The sequence below is a fragment of the Mya arenaria genome, chromosome 13 (assembly GCF_026914265.1).
Source record: "Mya arenaria isolate MELC-2E11 chromosome 13, ASM2691426v1".
Lineage (NCBI taxonomy): Eukaryota > Metazoa > Mollusca > Bivalvia > Myida > Myidae > Mya > Mya arenaria.
This window is the reverse complement of record NC_069134.1, coordinates 69,241,206-69,256,066: the sequence shown is the minus strand read 5'-3', so window position 1 is coordinate 69,256,066 and position 14,861 is coordinate 69,241,206. Positions and strand designations below refer to the sequence as shown.

The window sequence follows — 14,861 nt, the reverse complement described above, 5'->3', positions numbered from 1 at the left end:
AATTGTGATTAGTCATCGTGAAAGTTTATATACATTATATCTTTGTCCAACAATAGTTCCTCAACAGCCATTTCATCTATCCATTTACTACTGACACCATATTTCTGCCAATAAGAAATTAACATAAGTAGTTAGTACACTGTTTTTTTAAAATGCGAGCTGAGGCGATGATACAAATAGTGGTGACAGATCCCCTGGTAAAATATATTGCAATTGCAGATATATGTAAATTGAACTTCAGTATTATAATTTTTTCTATTCATTTCACACAAGTAACGTCATTGCAACAACTGATTTTATATTCATAAATTTATAATAAGAAAGTTGCATAGGTTTTGAAAAAAATGGAGTGGTTTGAGGAAGAATGATCTTTTGAAAAGTTATGTGAAGTTTAATTTATAATAATAATAAGTTACCATTATTAATATAACTGCTTTAGTGCCGATATTTATTGGGGTTTTAACAACAGTTTTTCAGTGTCTTCTGAATTTTGAGCCGACATTCAAAGTCTAGTTTTGGCTCTTCTGTTCAACTGGCAGATCGTATAAACTTTTGAAAGTCAGATTCTTAAACTCCACGAACAGTAGTGCACCCGTCACTGTGCTCATCAACGTTGAAATAATGGCGAAGTAATACGACCATGACAGGTACAGTTCTTCTAATCCTACGCCTGGGAAATAGTTCTTCTCAATCTTTGAATACAGTTCCCGATTTTTGGTGGCATACACTACTAGGGTCATAATTTGCAGACTGACTGAAAGAAAGAATGTTACATTTGAGGAAATTCTGTACTAGTAAGTAAATATAGAGTAAGCAATGGTATTTAAAGTTTTATTTCCATTACTTTAAATCATTTAGTGCGACGAAATAAAAAAAAATTGTTCTATGTCTCAATTCAGGGTAAAAATTACTCCATAATATGAAACAGATTTTGTGTTTTTTAAGACATTTGTTCTTATTTAATGAATAAAGTAAGACAATTGATGGTTTGTAAAATGTTTTACTGATAAGTGGTAAGTCATACTCCCCATATTTTTTAATCACTCTCATGTATTTCGCGTTACCTGTGGCAAAGGCGGCGAGGCACATGGCGATGACTAGAGGCCGGGCCTTGTGGAGCGCCGGAAATACCACGCACAGGAAGTACAGGACGAAAAGGCAAGCGTAACACATGGCCGCCAGTATGGAGAAAGCCTGAGTCGCCACGCTGAAGTCTGAAAAATAGACGTTGGTTTGTTATACTAGCGGCTGGAGCTTGGTTAGCGCCGGAAATACAACACACGGGTAGAAGAGAGGACGTGCACGTGTGTAGCACATGGCCGACAGAATGGGAAAGTCTGGAAATACTAGCGGGCGGAGCTTGGTTAGCGCCGGAAATACAGCACACGGGTAGTAGAGAGGACGTGCACGTGTGTAGCACATGGCCGACAGAATGGGAAAGTCTGGAAATACTAGCGGGCGGAGCTTGGTTAGCGCCGGAAATACGGAGCTTGGTTAGCGCCGGAAATACGGAGCTTGGTTAGCGCCGGAAATACGGAGCTTGGTTAGCGCCGGAAATACGGAGCTTGGTTAGCGCCGGAAATACGGAGCTTGGTTAGCGCCGGAAATACGGAGCTTGGTTAGCGCCGGAAATACAGCAAACGGGTAGAAGAGAGGACGTGCACGTGTGTAGCACATGGCCGACAGAATGGGGAGGTCTGGAAACGTGCGTAGCACATGGCCGACAGAATGGGAAAGTCTGGAAATACTAGCGGGCGGAGCTTGGTTAGCGCCGGAAATACAGCAAACGGGTAGAAGAGAGGACGTGCACGTGTGTAGCACATGGCCGACAGAATGGGAAGGTCTGGAAACGTGCGTAGCACATGGCCGACAGAATGGGAAAGTCTGGAAATACTAGCGGGCGGAGCTTGGTTAGCGCCGGAAATACAGCACACGGGTAGTAGAGAGGACGTGAACGTGTGTAGCACATGGCCGACAGAATGGGAAGGATTGAAATACTAGCGGGCGGAGCTTGGTTAGCGCCGGAAATACAACACACGCGCAGTAAAGAGGACGTGAACGTGTGTAGCACATGGCTGACAGAATGGGAAAGTCTGGAAATACTAGCGGACGGAGCTTGGTTAGCGCTGGAAATACGGAGCTTGGTTAGCGCCGGAAATACAACACACGGGTAGTAGAGAGGACGTGAACGTGCGTAGCACATGGCCGATAGAATGGAAAATACTAGCGGGCGGAGCTTGGTTAGCGCCGGAAATACAGCACACGGGTAGTAGAGAGGACGTGAACGTGTGTAGCACATGGCCGACAGAATGGGAAAGTCTGGAAATACTAGCGGGCGGAGCTTGATTAGCGCCGGAAATACGACACACGGGTAGTAGAGAGGGCGTGAACGTGTGTAGCACATGGCCGACAGAATGGGAAAGTCTGGAAATACTAGCGGGCGGAGCTTGATTAGCGCCGGAAATACAGCACACGGGTAGTAGAGAGGGCGTGAACGTGTGTAGCACATGGCCGACAGAATGGGAAAGTCTGGAAATACTAGCGGGCGGAGCTTGGTTAGCGCCGGAAATACAACACACGGGCAGTAGAGAGGACGTGAACGTGAGTAGCACATGGCCGACAGTATGGGAAACTCATGTAAATTCTGGTAAGAAACATTGGATTCAAACAACAAACAGAATCGTTTACTTTTATTGCGTTTGAAACAACACATGTTGTTAATGTGTTACTTAAAGCCAACTGTCCAAAGTATATTGCAGAATAATACAAATAGAATATCATGTGCGAATATTTAATTCATTGTTCAGCTGTTGGTACACTCATGTTTTTCGAAAACTTAGTAACATCACTTTTACACGTGAAACAGAAAAAGGACGTGAAAAATAACTTTTTCCATCAACATCTCCAAAAGTAAAAACTTTCCTTTTCGTTATTCAGATCACGACAGATATTCGACATATTTGCCTATTGCTTTGAAATATTTCTGGAGTCCATTGTTATATGTTAAATTTCGTTCCAAATTGACTGTTTTCTTCTTACTGTTATAAACACACACACCACGCAGCAACTGACAGATGCGCGATGAACATATGGCTAAATCCATTTAACTCTCAATAGCGTTACGCTTTTCGTCAGAATCTTGAAAACCTTTTCTGTCATTGTTTTAAAAATAAATCTTTTACAAAAGAGGTCTTATTTAAACTTCTGATGAAGATTTATTAATATCATTGAAACAAGCATTTTGTTCACATTTTACATGGAACTATTGTTTTCTATGTTTGACTCTACAAAATGTGAACGAGTCCTCCTGAACATTTTCTGGAAACCATGGTATGTTTTTAAAGATATAATATAAGTAATACGGATAGTTAGTTGACATGAAATAACATTTAAATGATTAAGAATGGGCGGAGTGAGCGTAACAATATGAAATATCATTGGCTAAAAAGTAGGTTGTGTTCTAACAAGTGTTCACGGGTGTTTAAATGTCCGCCTCCTGCCACTCATCCGATACACAATCCCTGCGTCAGGTTTTGCGTTGTCAATGTATCAGCCAATGAGGTTATGTTGTTAGTCAGTTAGATGACCTAAATTAAAATCTTAATGATTAAGAGGGGCTCGTTCGCGACGCTCACTCCACCCATTCTTAATCATTGAAATTTTTATTCATGCCATCTATTACTTCTGCGATAAAGGTTATCTTACCTGTATTGACGGGAAAACATTCCCAAGCCGCACTGTCCACTCTTTTAACACAAAAATCCCACAGACCCATTTTCATACTAGCCCCACTCGCCGACCAATTCTTTGTTGCCATGGATACGATGAACGAAACTGTTGCTATGAGCAGAACGGTGAATGACGCAATAAAATTAACTGACGTCAAACCGCAAGATGCACAGCGACGGGCCGATGACGTCACAGCTTCGGTTGGTCTTCCGTTTGGAGCCTTTGGTACAGCTCGTTTTTCAGAATTTGCATTAGTGTCGATGGTAACAGTCTTTCCTTTCATAATGCTCCTCGTATTTTCTATTTCCATTTTTCCGAAGAATGTTTTACATCATGCAATAAATAAAACTTCAAATCTGTTTTAAACTAATATTTTTACTTTTTAATTGACCAGCATGCAGAAGTCTGTCTTTTTGCCTTTTCCAGGATTCATGTAAATGCAGTGGAGTTTTTTTATTGAACAATTTGTTGTTCACGATTTTCAAACAAGATAAACTTGTTCATTTCACATCATTATTGCAGCCGTATTATTAAAAAATAAACAGTCCCAAACATTATAATCCGTTATGTGAGCTTTACGACAATTATTGATAAGATATTCAGATTTCTAAAAGGCATTTCAAACTGATATCCCGGAACTATGGATGCCTTGGTCTGTTTAAAGGAGTAAACTCAATGAACTTTTAATACATCTAACAGGATTAAAGTGACGCTTCGTTAAGTTTTCGCGGAGGTCCCCTGCCGTTGACGGTAAATACGGCGATGAAATGCATGCGGCAGTAATCGTTTGATCAGACTTGAATATTAGCATATGATTATTGATCATCTTAAACTGATTAGCACAGAAAATATTTTGAATTTAGAATTATAATAATGAAATAATGTAATAACGAAATTTTATTGTATGCTTTCCAGTGATTTAAAGAGATCTATCAATGAAATAAAACTTGTATTTCACTAATTCAAATAGTGAAATTTATAAAAATAGCTTTTGGTGATCACTCGGTGAAATATATTACGGTCTTACACTTAAACAAACAATTATCCTCTTTATCTGCAATATATGACACAGGTGCCCCCATTCCTATGCACGTGTGGTAAGCAGCCTAGCGGCGTGAAGTTAGTGGCCTAGCAGCGTGAAGTTGGCGGGCTGGCGGCCTAAGTGTCAGAAATTGTTTACTATTTCAAAGCAATTGTCCATGCATTTTCTTGGAAAACAATGATAAATTAATGTGTTTTATTAATAATTTAACATCCTGAAGCGGTCATCAACAATTGTCAAAGAAGTCGATCAAGCAGTTCAACGGCCTAGCGGCGTGAAGATAGCGGCCTAGCGGTATAAAATGGTCTATTTCAACGCATTTTTATACGCGTTATTTTTTTAATTCCTCGCCTTTGTCATAAAAGCAATGGCCATTATCCCGCCCTGAGTTGATGAATGTACATTAAAGTTACCAGTTGTTGATGCTTATGCTGATCATGTGCTGAAAAACAATCAGGTCTGGATAAGCTTGATGGCTATATTATGTGACCTAAATATCAATTTGCATCGCTAAGTTCAATTAACATCTTACGGTTCTCGCTTAGAACTATTCTACTTCTTAGAACTAATATATTATACTTAAACCCGGATAGCCTAGAAAGCAACATTAAGTAAACAATTGTTTTCCATTTTTAGTAGCAGCGACCTTGACCACAGATGCACAACTTCACATGAAGACTAAAAATTTTGTGAAGGTTTAATACTTTAACTTATGTTTTTAGATTAATGTTACTCTATATGCCTAATGCCATACATCAATGACCGTAACTCTGCAGAGCACAGCAACATATATGGCAATCAGATCTTTTAGGCAGAAAGTTTTACGGAAAATACGGATAATGCCTCAAAACGGTCCATACTAATAACGAAAAACAACAACATTTTATCGGAAGTCCATTCAAGCACATATATTGAGAGCATATATGAAGAATGTCATCTCAAAATTCTTTTAAACATAACGCAACCTAACAACCATGCATGTATGTACATTTAGACGCCATGTTAACAGACATAATTTATTTTAACGGTGTTGTGTGCACGTATACTTTTGTTGGGAAAATTTGCCCGAGCAATATTTTTTGGAGAATGCAGTTTATGTATATATGTTTATGACCAATCAATAGAACAATGCACCAGATAATGAGTTTTAATATACTTTCATAGAGGTGTGCTTTTGTTAATTTCTCTCTTTTTACAGATTTTAACACCACGTAAGTGCTTTCAATGATCCCTAATCAATGAATCTGCGTTTATATGGCCAGCGTCAAGTTTTATATCGCTAGTGGCACTGAAAAATGAATCTGCGTTTTATATAGCCAGCGTCATGTTTTATATCGCTAGAGTCATTGAACAATGGATCTGTGTTTCATATAGCCAGCGTTATGTTTTATATCTCTAGTGTCATTGAATAATGAATCTGCGTTTTATATTGAAATGAAAGCGTCAAGTTTTATATCGCTAGTGTCATATATTGAACAATGATTCTGTATTTTATATGGCCAGCGTCATGTTTTATATCGCTAGTGTCTTTGAATAATGACTGCATTTTATATTGCCAGCGTTATGTTTTATATCGCTAGTGTCATATATTGAACAATGACTCTCTATTTTGTATTGCCAGCGTCAAGTTTTATATCGCTAGTGTCGTATATTGAACAATGACTCTGCATTTTATATTGCCAGCTTTATGTTTTATATCGTTAGTGTCATATATTGAACAATGAATCTGCGTTTTATATTGCCAACGTCATGTGTTAAATGGCTAGTGTGTTTGAATAATGACTCTGGGTTTTATATGGCCAGTGTTATGTTTTATATCGCTAGTGTCATTGAACAATGACTCTGTATTTTATATGGCCAGCGTCATGTTTTATATCGCTAGTGTCATTCAACAAGGACTCTGCATTTTATATGGCCAGCGTCATGTTTTATGTGTCATTGAATAATGACTCTGCATTTAATATTGCTAGCGTCATGTTTTATATCGCTAGTGTTATTGAATAATGACTCTGCGTTTATATAGCCAGCGTCATGTTTTATATCGCTAGTGCTATTGAACAATAAATCTGCGTTTTATATTGCCAGCGTCATGTTTTATATCGCTAGTGTCATTCAACAAGGACTCTGCGTTTTATATGGCCAGCGTTATGTTGTATATCGCTAGTGTCATTCAATAATACATCCGTGTTTTATATAGCAAGCGTTATGTTTTATATCGCTAGTGTCATTCAACAATGACTCTGCGTTTTATATTGTCAGCGTCATGTTTTATATCGCTAGTGTCATTCAACAAGGACTCTGCGTTTTATATGGCCAGCGTCATGTTTTATATCGCTAGTGTCTTTGAATAATGACTCTGCATTTTATATTGCTAGCGTTATGTTTTATATCGCTAGTGTCATTGAACAATGACTTTGTATTTTGTATTGCCAGCGTCAAGTTTTATATCGCTAGTGTCATATATTGAACAATGAATCTGCGTTTTATATTGCCAACATCATGTGTTATATGGCTAGTGTCTTTGAATAATGACTCTGGGTTTTATATGGCCAGTGTTATGTTTTATTTCGCTAGTGTCATTCAACAATGACTCTGCGTTTTATATTGTCAGCGTCATGTTTTATATCGCTAGTGTCATTGAACAATGACTCTGTATTTTGTATTGCCAGCGTCAAGTTTTATATCGCTAGTGTCATATATTGAACAATGAATCTGGGTTTTATATTGCCAACGTCATGTGTTATATGGCTAGTGTCTTTGAATAATGACTCTGGGTTTTATATGGCCAGTGTTATGTTTTATTTCGCTAGTGTCATTGAACAATGACTCTGTATTTTATATGGCCAGCGTCATGTTTTATATCGCTAGTGTCTTTGAATAATGACTCTGCATTTTATATTGCCAGCGTTATGTTTTACATCGCTAGTTTCATTGAACAATGACTCTGTATTTTGTATTGCCAGCGTCAAGTTTTATATCGCTAGTGTCATATATTGAACAATGAATCTGGGTTTTATATTGCCAACGTCATGTGTTATATGGCTAGTGTCTTTGAATAATGACTCTGGGTTTTATATGGCCAGTGTTATGTTTTATTTCGCTAGTGTCATTGAACAATGACTCTGTATTTTATATGGCCAGCGTCATGTTTTACTAGTATATCGCTAGTGTCATTCAACAAGGACTCTGCGTTTTATATGGCCAGCGTCATGTTTTATATCGCTAGTGTCTTTGAATAATGACTCTGCATTTTATATTGCCAGCTTTATGTTTTATATCGCTAGTGTCATTGAACAATATTTACACCTCAACTTCCATTCCTTAAATGAACTGCCTTTCGGATGTCATCTTCGGATATGTTCGGATCGTAATTCATTGCATAACAATATACATGAAAGCTATTGATCTTGTTATTGGTTGTATTGTGTCTGCAGGTCCCGTAAAATATAGATCAACATTTTTAAAAGTGTAAGTTTATTATATTTTAAATATATTGGTACCAGAAGTGTTTTAATTTTACGTTTTAAAGTGATTTCAAGTGGTTGATCTTTTCCCGCGTTATTGTGACGTCATTTGAAAAAAATGTTTCCGGTTATAGTCGGGTCGTTCTATTTACAGAATGGGTAAAAACGGATTACTGAAATGTTTTCTTAAATGAAATGAAGTATTTTTTTAACAATTCTTGAATGAAATAATGAACTATTGGTGTAAATATAAGGAATGAATTGCGGGGTTGATGTCATTATCGGGGATATGAACGCAATTGGGTTGGTCAAAGTACGCGTGGAGTCCTTCGGACTCCACACACATTGACCAACCCAATTGCGTTCATACCCCGATAATGACATCAACCCCACAATTCATTCCTTAAATGAATCTGTATTTTATATTGCCAGCGTCATGTTTAATATCGCTAGTTTCATATATTGAACAAATGAATCTGCGTTTGATATTGCCAACGTTATGTGTTATATCGCTAGTGTCATATATTGAACATTATGACTCTGCGTTTTATATGGCCAGCGTCATGTTTTATATCGCTAGTGTTATTGCACAATGAATCTGCGTTTTATATTGCCAGCGTCATGTTTTATATCGCTAGTGTCATTGAATAATGACTCTGCATTTTATATTGCCAGCGTCATGTTTTATATCGCTAGTGTTATTGAATAATGACTCTGCATTTATATAGCCAGCGTCATGTTTTATATCGCTAGTGTTATTGAACAATGAATCTGCGTTTTATATTGCCAGCGTCATGTTTTATATCGCTAGTGTCATTCAACAAGGACTCTGCGTTTTATATAGCCAGCGTTATATTTTATATCGCTAGTGTCATTGAATAATACATCCGTGTTTTATATAGCAAGCGTAATGTTTTATATCGCTAGTGTCATTAAACAATACATCGTGTTTTATATAGCAAGCGTCATGTTTTATATCGCTAGTGTCATTGAACAATGATTATACGTTTTATATTGCCAGTGTCATGTTTATATTGCAAGCGTCATTGAACAAATGCATTGCTTCTTTTGGAACTATGCTCTTCTGATATAATGCTATCTTTAGCCCATTTCTGCAGGTCTTCACTTCTTTTGTCATGTCAAGTTGCGATTAAAAGTTGAACACTAGGTCTTGAAAAGTCATGAGATTGTCCTTGCTTCGAGCGTTATCAATTTAGTAGCACTAATAACAGTGCCTGATGAAGAACTCCAGATGTACACCACCCTGCTTCTAAATGATTATTTTCTGATATCTAAATCTTGAATTAAATAGTTTTTGCCTTTTTCCTCTCGTGCCAGTATTTTCAAGCAGTTTTAGCAGTTTAAAAAATTGTCCCGTCAAAATTATAATTCTTTATCATCAACTTCAACAATACATCCTCCATAAAGTTGGTTATTTCAAGTTTTCTGAGTCTATTTCGTATGACAGGTTTGGCAAATCTCTGCACTCTTTATTGTTGCTTTTCTCTAGATATTTCAGTCTATAACGACTTTAACAAAAAACCTTGTCACCATTTGTCATACAATAAATGTTTTATTGCACTGAAGATTCAATAGAGGCCCTTTTCCCTTCATGTTTTTACTTCAATTTTTGTTTTGTTTTTGTGTGCCTTGACTCGTACATTAAAATTGTATGCACAGTTTCTTAGTAGATCTTTTAAGTTAGTTTTCAGTATTCGTTATTATTTGAGTGGTGTAAGATCTCTTCGTCAATTGTTAGATTTTAATTTAGACAGTATCAATCAGTTACTTCTAAATTTCTCTTTGAGAGTGATCTCTCGATTAAAAGGTCATTGTGTTTAACGGGCTGAAAATCGTTATTTTTTTTTATTTTAAGGCTCAAGATTATTTTGTTTTTGGTGTTTATTTTTGTTTGCTTGTTTCTTATTAGCTAGAAAGTCTACCTTTGTGTCAACTACGTTGAGTGATTAGCTAAGCATAGGTGTTTATTGCACTCGGATGTATCAGTGGTAGAAAATATTTTAGTAGTTTCTCTGAAAAATTAAGTCGGGAATATTTAAAACACATGATATGAAAACATATTTTATTTGGCCGAAAAAAGGCTGCATAATTATTTCACACATATGATACAGAACAATAGCAGCCAAATCACCCTTTAATCGGGGAAATATGAATAAACACAATACATGTAATTATAAATAAATTACAAAATTAATACAGTACATGAAGGGCGGGAGGGAGGGTAAAAATATTAGACGACCGTCCCCGCGACTTAAATTTTAACAATGAAATGTGAGCGCCAAATATAGGTAATCAAGCGTAGAATTACCGAAAAGGAATGAAAGGGATTAGAGGTACAAGAGTTAACTCCCTTATAATTAAGATTTTTGAAGCAAAAATTGCAAATTATGTCGGGAATATTTAAAACACATGATATGAAAACATATTTTATTTGGCCGAAAAAAGGCTGCATAATTATTTCACACATATGATACAGAACAATAGCAGCCAAATCACCCAAAACAAAAAACTCGGCCAAAAAATAAATAAATAAATTGACAGAGCTACATGTCTAGCGGCCTGAATCAAAGATTCGTCAGAAAAAACGTAAATAACGTAAATAGCAGTCCGACTTCCAGTTGCCAAATAATTGAACAAGTTCACCAGGAACTCCACACTTAAAGTAAAAAGAAGCACCTCCTCTTCTAAAATAATGTAAGGTATACTCAGAGGATCCACACACCGAAGTGAGTTTCATGATGCGTTTAAAAGTTCTGTCAAGCTTGCTTGCGTCAAGCGGAACTAAAGAATGAGACTCTTCGACACAAAACAAAGGATTTAAAAAGTTTGCTGGATTTAGATTACACAAATTACTATAAGCGGCAACTGGACATAGCGGAGATTTGTCATTCTTATACATCGGTAAAACAACAGTCTTGTCTCCAAATTGATTTGTCTTGGCGTATTTAAGGCTAACAAAAATACCAAAAGCGGACAAGGTCACATCATTGCGACATAAATATTTAGTGCCATCAAAAGACAATTTTGTAGGGCGCACAATACTCGATTTTCTACACATCATACAAAAAGCAAATAAAAGAACACACCAAACTGTGGCGTAAAAAGGAATTTCTAATTCAATAACGTCTCTGATTTTTAGCAATATACCAGGCGTAATCGGAGGTGCCTGATGCGGAGAATGAAACAAAAGCTTAGCTAGACCTCTAAAAGTCATCTGTAAAGAAATATTAGAAATATCGGGAAATACAAATCCCCTGAAAAAGTGATATAAACGTACACCATTAATATAATTTTCGATAGATTGTACAGACTTCATACTTCTACTTAAAAATTGAGCGTACAAGCACAATGTTTCTACAGATACAGGACAGTCTTTTTGGTCATAATATTCACAAAACAATAAAAAGGAACGAATTTGCGTTTTAAGATTTTTGTAAGTTCCAATAGCAAAAGCTGAATCTGAGTAACTTTTAACTGACGACGGAGACAACCAAGGCCACTTGTATCTTCGTCAGCAACATCTGATAATGACAAAAAAAAAAATACTATTAAAGAAACGTTTTGGGATTCACACGGAACAAAAAACAAACAAATTAAATAACTAAATGCATAAAACTAGAAACGAGAAATGTATTAAGTCTATCAAATGTAATGTAGCTATATTTGACAAATACAAGATTTCAAATAGAAATAAGCAATACTGATAATGTAAACAAACTAAAATCAACAGTTGCCTCATACACCTGTACAAGTGAATAAAGTCTATAGATGCAATACACGCATCACCATCTATTCTCAAATATGAACAATGATTCATTCACGTTAATATCCGTTGTATTCAATGTGGAAGTTTCTTTAAGAAACTGAGCCTTATAGTGTGCATCAATGTGCCAACGGCTTACCCAGCTAACACAATAACGTTGTGACAACGTTGTGACAACGTTATCACTAACGTTGTCATAACGTTGTGCACAACGTTGTATACAACGTTATAATGTATGGTTTTTTAAACGTTGTGACAACGTTATGACACAACATTCCCACAACGTTGTGACAACGTTGTTACAACATTCCCACAACGTTGCGTACAACGTTAATATAACATTCCCACAACGTTGTGTACAACGTTAAAATGTATGGTTTTTTCAACGTTGTGACAACGTTATGAGACAACATTAAATGAAAGGTTTGATTCCTGGCCTGGGTTTCTCCGGTTATCTTACAGTTTACACGCATTTTTAGTCAATTAATAACTAATGTACAATCGTTATAAAAGAAATAAAATAGAAATATATAAGTACACTTTTATCTTTATTTATTTCCTGAGAATGAGAATATAGTAGATCCGCGAGTATGTTGTCCGCAGAAGTCAGGTAAATGGCACGAATCTCGAACTCGCGAGTACAAGCGAGGAAAGCCACCTCTCGCAAACATTGAAGTAACACTGGATCTTTTGTTTTACCAGAATTCAACACACAACACACTGCTTCATTATCACAAAAGATAGAAATCTTTCTACCCATCAATTTACTCGACCACAATTTTAACGCAACAACTATGCAGTACATTTCGAACTGGGCTATGTTAGAGCACATCTTTAACACGAATTCAGGGAACATGCTATGAAAATACTCTCCGCTCTCATGAAAGGCACCACATCCTGACAAACACGCATCACTTGCAAACACAACATCAGGATCAGACCAGTCTTCGGTTTTTATCATAGAAACACCATTGTATATTTCCATGAAATTTATCCACCACACTATATCCTTTCTGAATTCCGAATTTAATCTCACTTTATGAGTTTTCAAGTTGAGACCACGTAAAAGCATAAGTATGCGTGAAATAAACACACGACTAGGCTTAACACATTTACCGACGAATTGCAATTTCCCTAACAAAGATTGCAGTTGGCACTTGTAGGCGTATTTCAGATGCATCCAAACCGGAAGTAGGTTGCGGATCTCGTATAACCTTTCCTTGGTGATGCGAAGCTCCATGAGCTCAGAATCCAGCAGGATTCCAAGAAATACCATGATTGTCGAAGGGAAACATGCCTTCTTGATGTTCTCCTGGGCGCCGACGCGTTCCAATGTCTCGGACAAAACAGCAAATGACCGAGCGGCACGTTTAGGAGTATCAGCGCCACCGAAATCGTCCAGATAGTTGACCGTAGTGACTTGCTGTTAAAAATATTAGACGACCGTCCCCGCGACTTAAATTTTAACAATGAAATGTGAGCGCCAAATATAGGTAATCAAGCGTAGAATTACCGAAAAGGAATGAAAGGGATTAGAGGTACAAGAGTTAACTCCCTTATAATTAAGATTTTTGAAGCAAAAATTGCATGTTCAAAAAGATCCAATTTGAAAACTCCTTTAATGGAATTATCTGGTTCTTACCTTTGCCCTGTTTCGCCGCTTATTTTAACATGATTAATACTGGTAAAGGGTACCTACAGATGCTTTGATGGTGAACCTGTTACTTATTATCTGTTTCATAAACATACCTTTTTTATTTCGGCTGATGAAATTCAAATTATTAAAAACTGGCATTCTGATGTTTATAAGCGTTATATTTTGTCTTTATTTTATTTCATTTGTATGATCCTCTATGTATGCTCATATCTAAAATACTATTTCTATTAATTGTTCTGACTTGTTGATTTATTATTTAAGTTATTATATTCATTCTGGCCGCTTTCAGAACAACACATGGATCAAACTACCCTATTAAGGCTGGTAGAAGACTGGCAAACGCCGTAATACAAATATGTAGGCGCAGTTCTAATGGATCTCTCAAACGCTTCGACTGCCTGTCCCATGATTTCATCTTACACAAGCGTAATGCATGTAAGCATGCACAGCTATCTTACAAACAGAAAACAACGAGTCAAACTTGGTCAAATAGCTAGTGTAACACAGTGTGACTCCATCCTAAAAGGTGTGCCACAGGGATCAATATTAGGGTCTCTAGCCTTCAACATCTTTATCAATGACACCTTGTACTTTATCAATAATGCAGCCTTGTATTCTCACGCAGATGACAATACTCCTGCTGTGTGTGATAAAATTCTAGGCGTTGAGGTAGATAGTCTATTAAATTGTGATGCTCAGATTTCTCAAATGTGCAAATATACAGCTAAGCAACTGAATATCCTTAAACGATTAAGCAACTTTTTGACAATTAATGCTAAGCTTATTATCTTTAAATCTTTTATCAGATCCAATTTCAACTACTGCCCTGTTGTTTGGCATTTTGTAGCAAGACAAACACAACAAAAATAGAAAAGATTCAATACAGATCTTTTAAAAAATGTTTTTAATGATTACACCTCAACTTACGAAAATCTTCTTCATAGAGTTCAATTGCCAACATTACATATGAGGAGGGAACGACGAATCGCTATTGAAACTTACAAATAAATGTATGCACGGTATATCACCAGAATATGTTCAAAACCTTGTAGCAAAATGTAGTAATATTCAAATTACATGATAAAGTCAGTACCTCCTCTTAGCAATAACTTCCAAATATTATTTCTAGCAAGCTAAATTAATTATAACATTTTTACCAACTACACATCAGCGTATCATGCTTTA

General features: G+C 36.6%; 1 protein-coding gene across 1 annotated transcript; it reads right to left on the bottom strand.

Moving 5' to 3' along the window:
* Window positions 1–197: 197 nt before the first annotated feature.
* LOC128212803 (uncharacterized) lies at window positions 198–4,380 on the bottom strand. Its single transcript, XM_052918124.1, has 3 exons — window positions 3,706–4,380; window positions 1,065–1,214; window positions 198–754 (listed from the first exon to the last, which is right to left on the bottom strand). Exons 1-3 carry the CDS (start codon window positions 4,037–4,039, stop codon window positions 510–512), a joined length of 729 nt encoding a protein of 242 aa, XP_052774084.1. The 5' UTR covers window positions 4,040–4,380; the 3' UTR covers window positions 198–509.
* Window positions 4,381–14,861: the final 10,481 nt, after the last annotated feature.

What these genes read in the sequence shown, in the direction of transcription:
- LOC128212803 (XM_052918124.1), bottom strand. Translation starts at nt 4,039, where the DNA reads ATGGAAATAGAAAATACGAGGAGCATTATGAAAGGAAAGACTGTTACC. An exon ending in ATGTTTTCCCGTCAATACAG is followed by an intron (nt 1,215 to 3,705) that starts GTAAGATAACCT and finishes TCTATTTTTCAG; the next exon opens with ACTTCAGCGTGGCGACTCAG. An exon ending in CCTCGCCGCCTTTGCCACAG is followed by an intron (nt 755 to 1,064) that starts GTAACGCGAAAT and finishes TCTTTCTTTCAG; the next exon opens with TCAGTCTGCAAATTATGACC.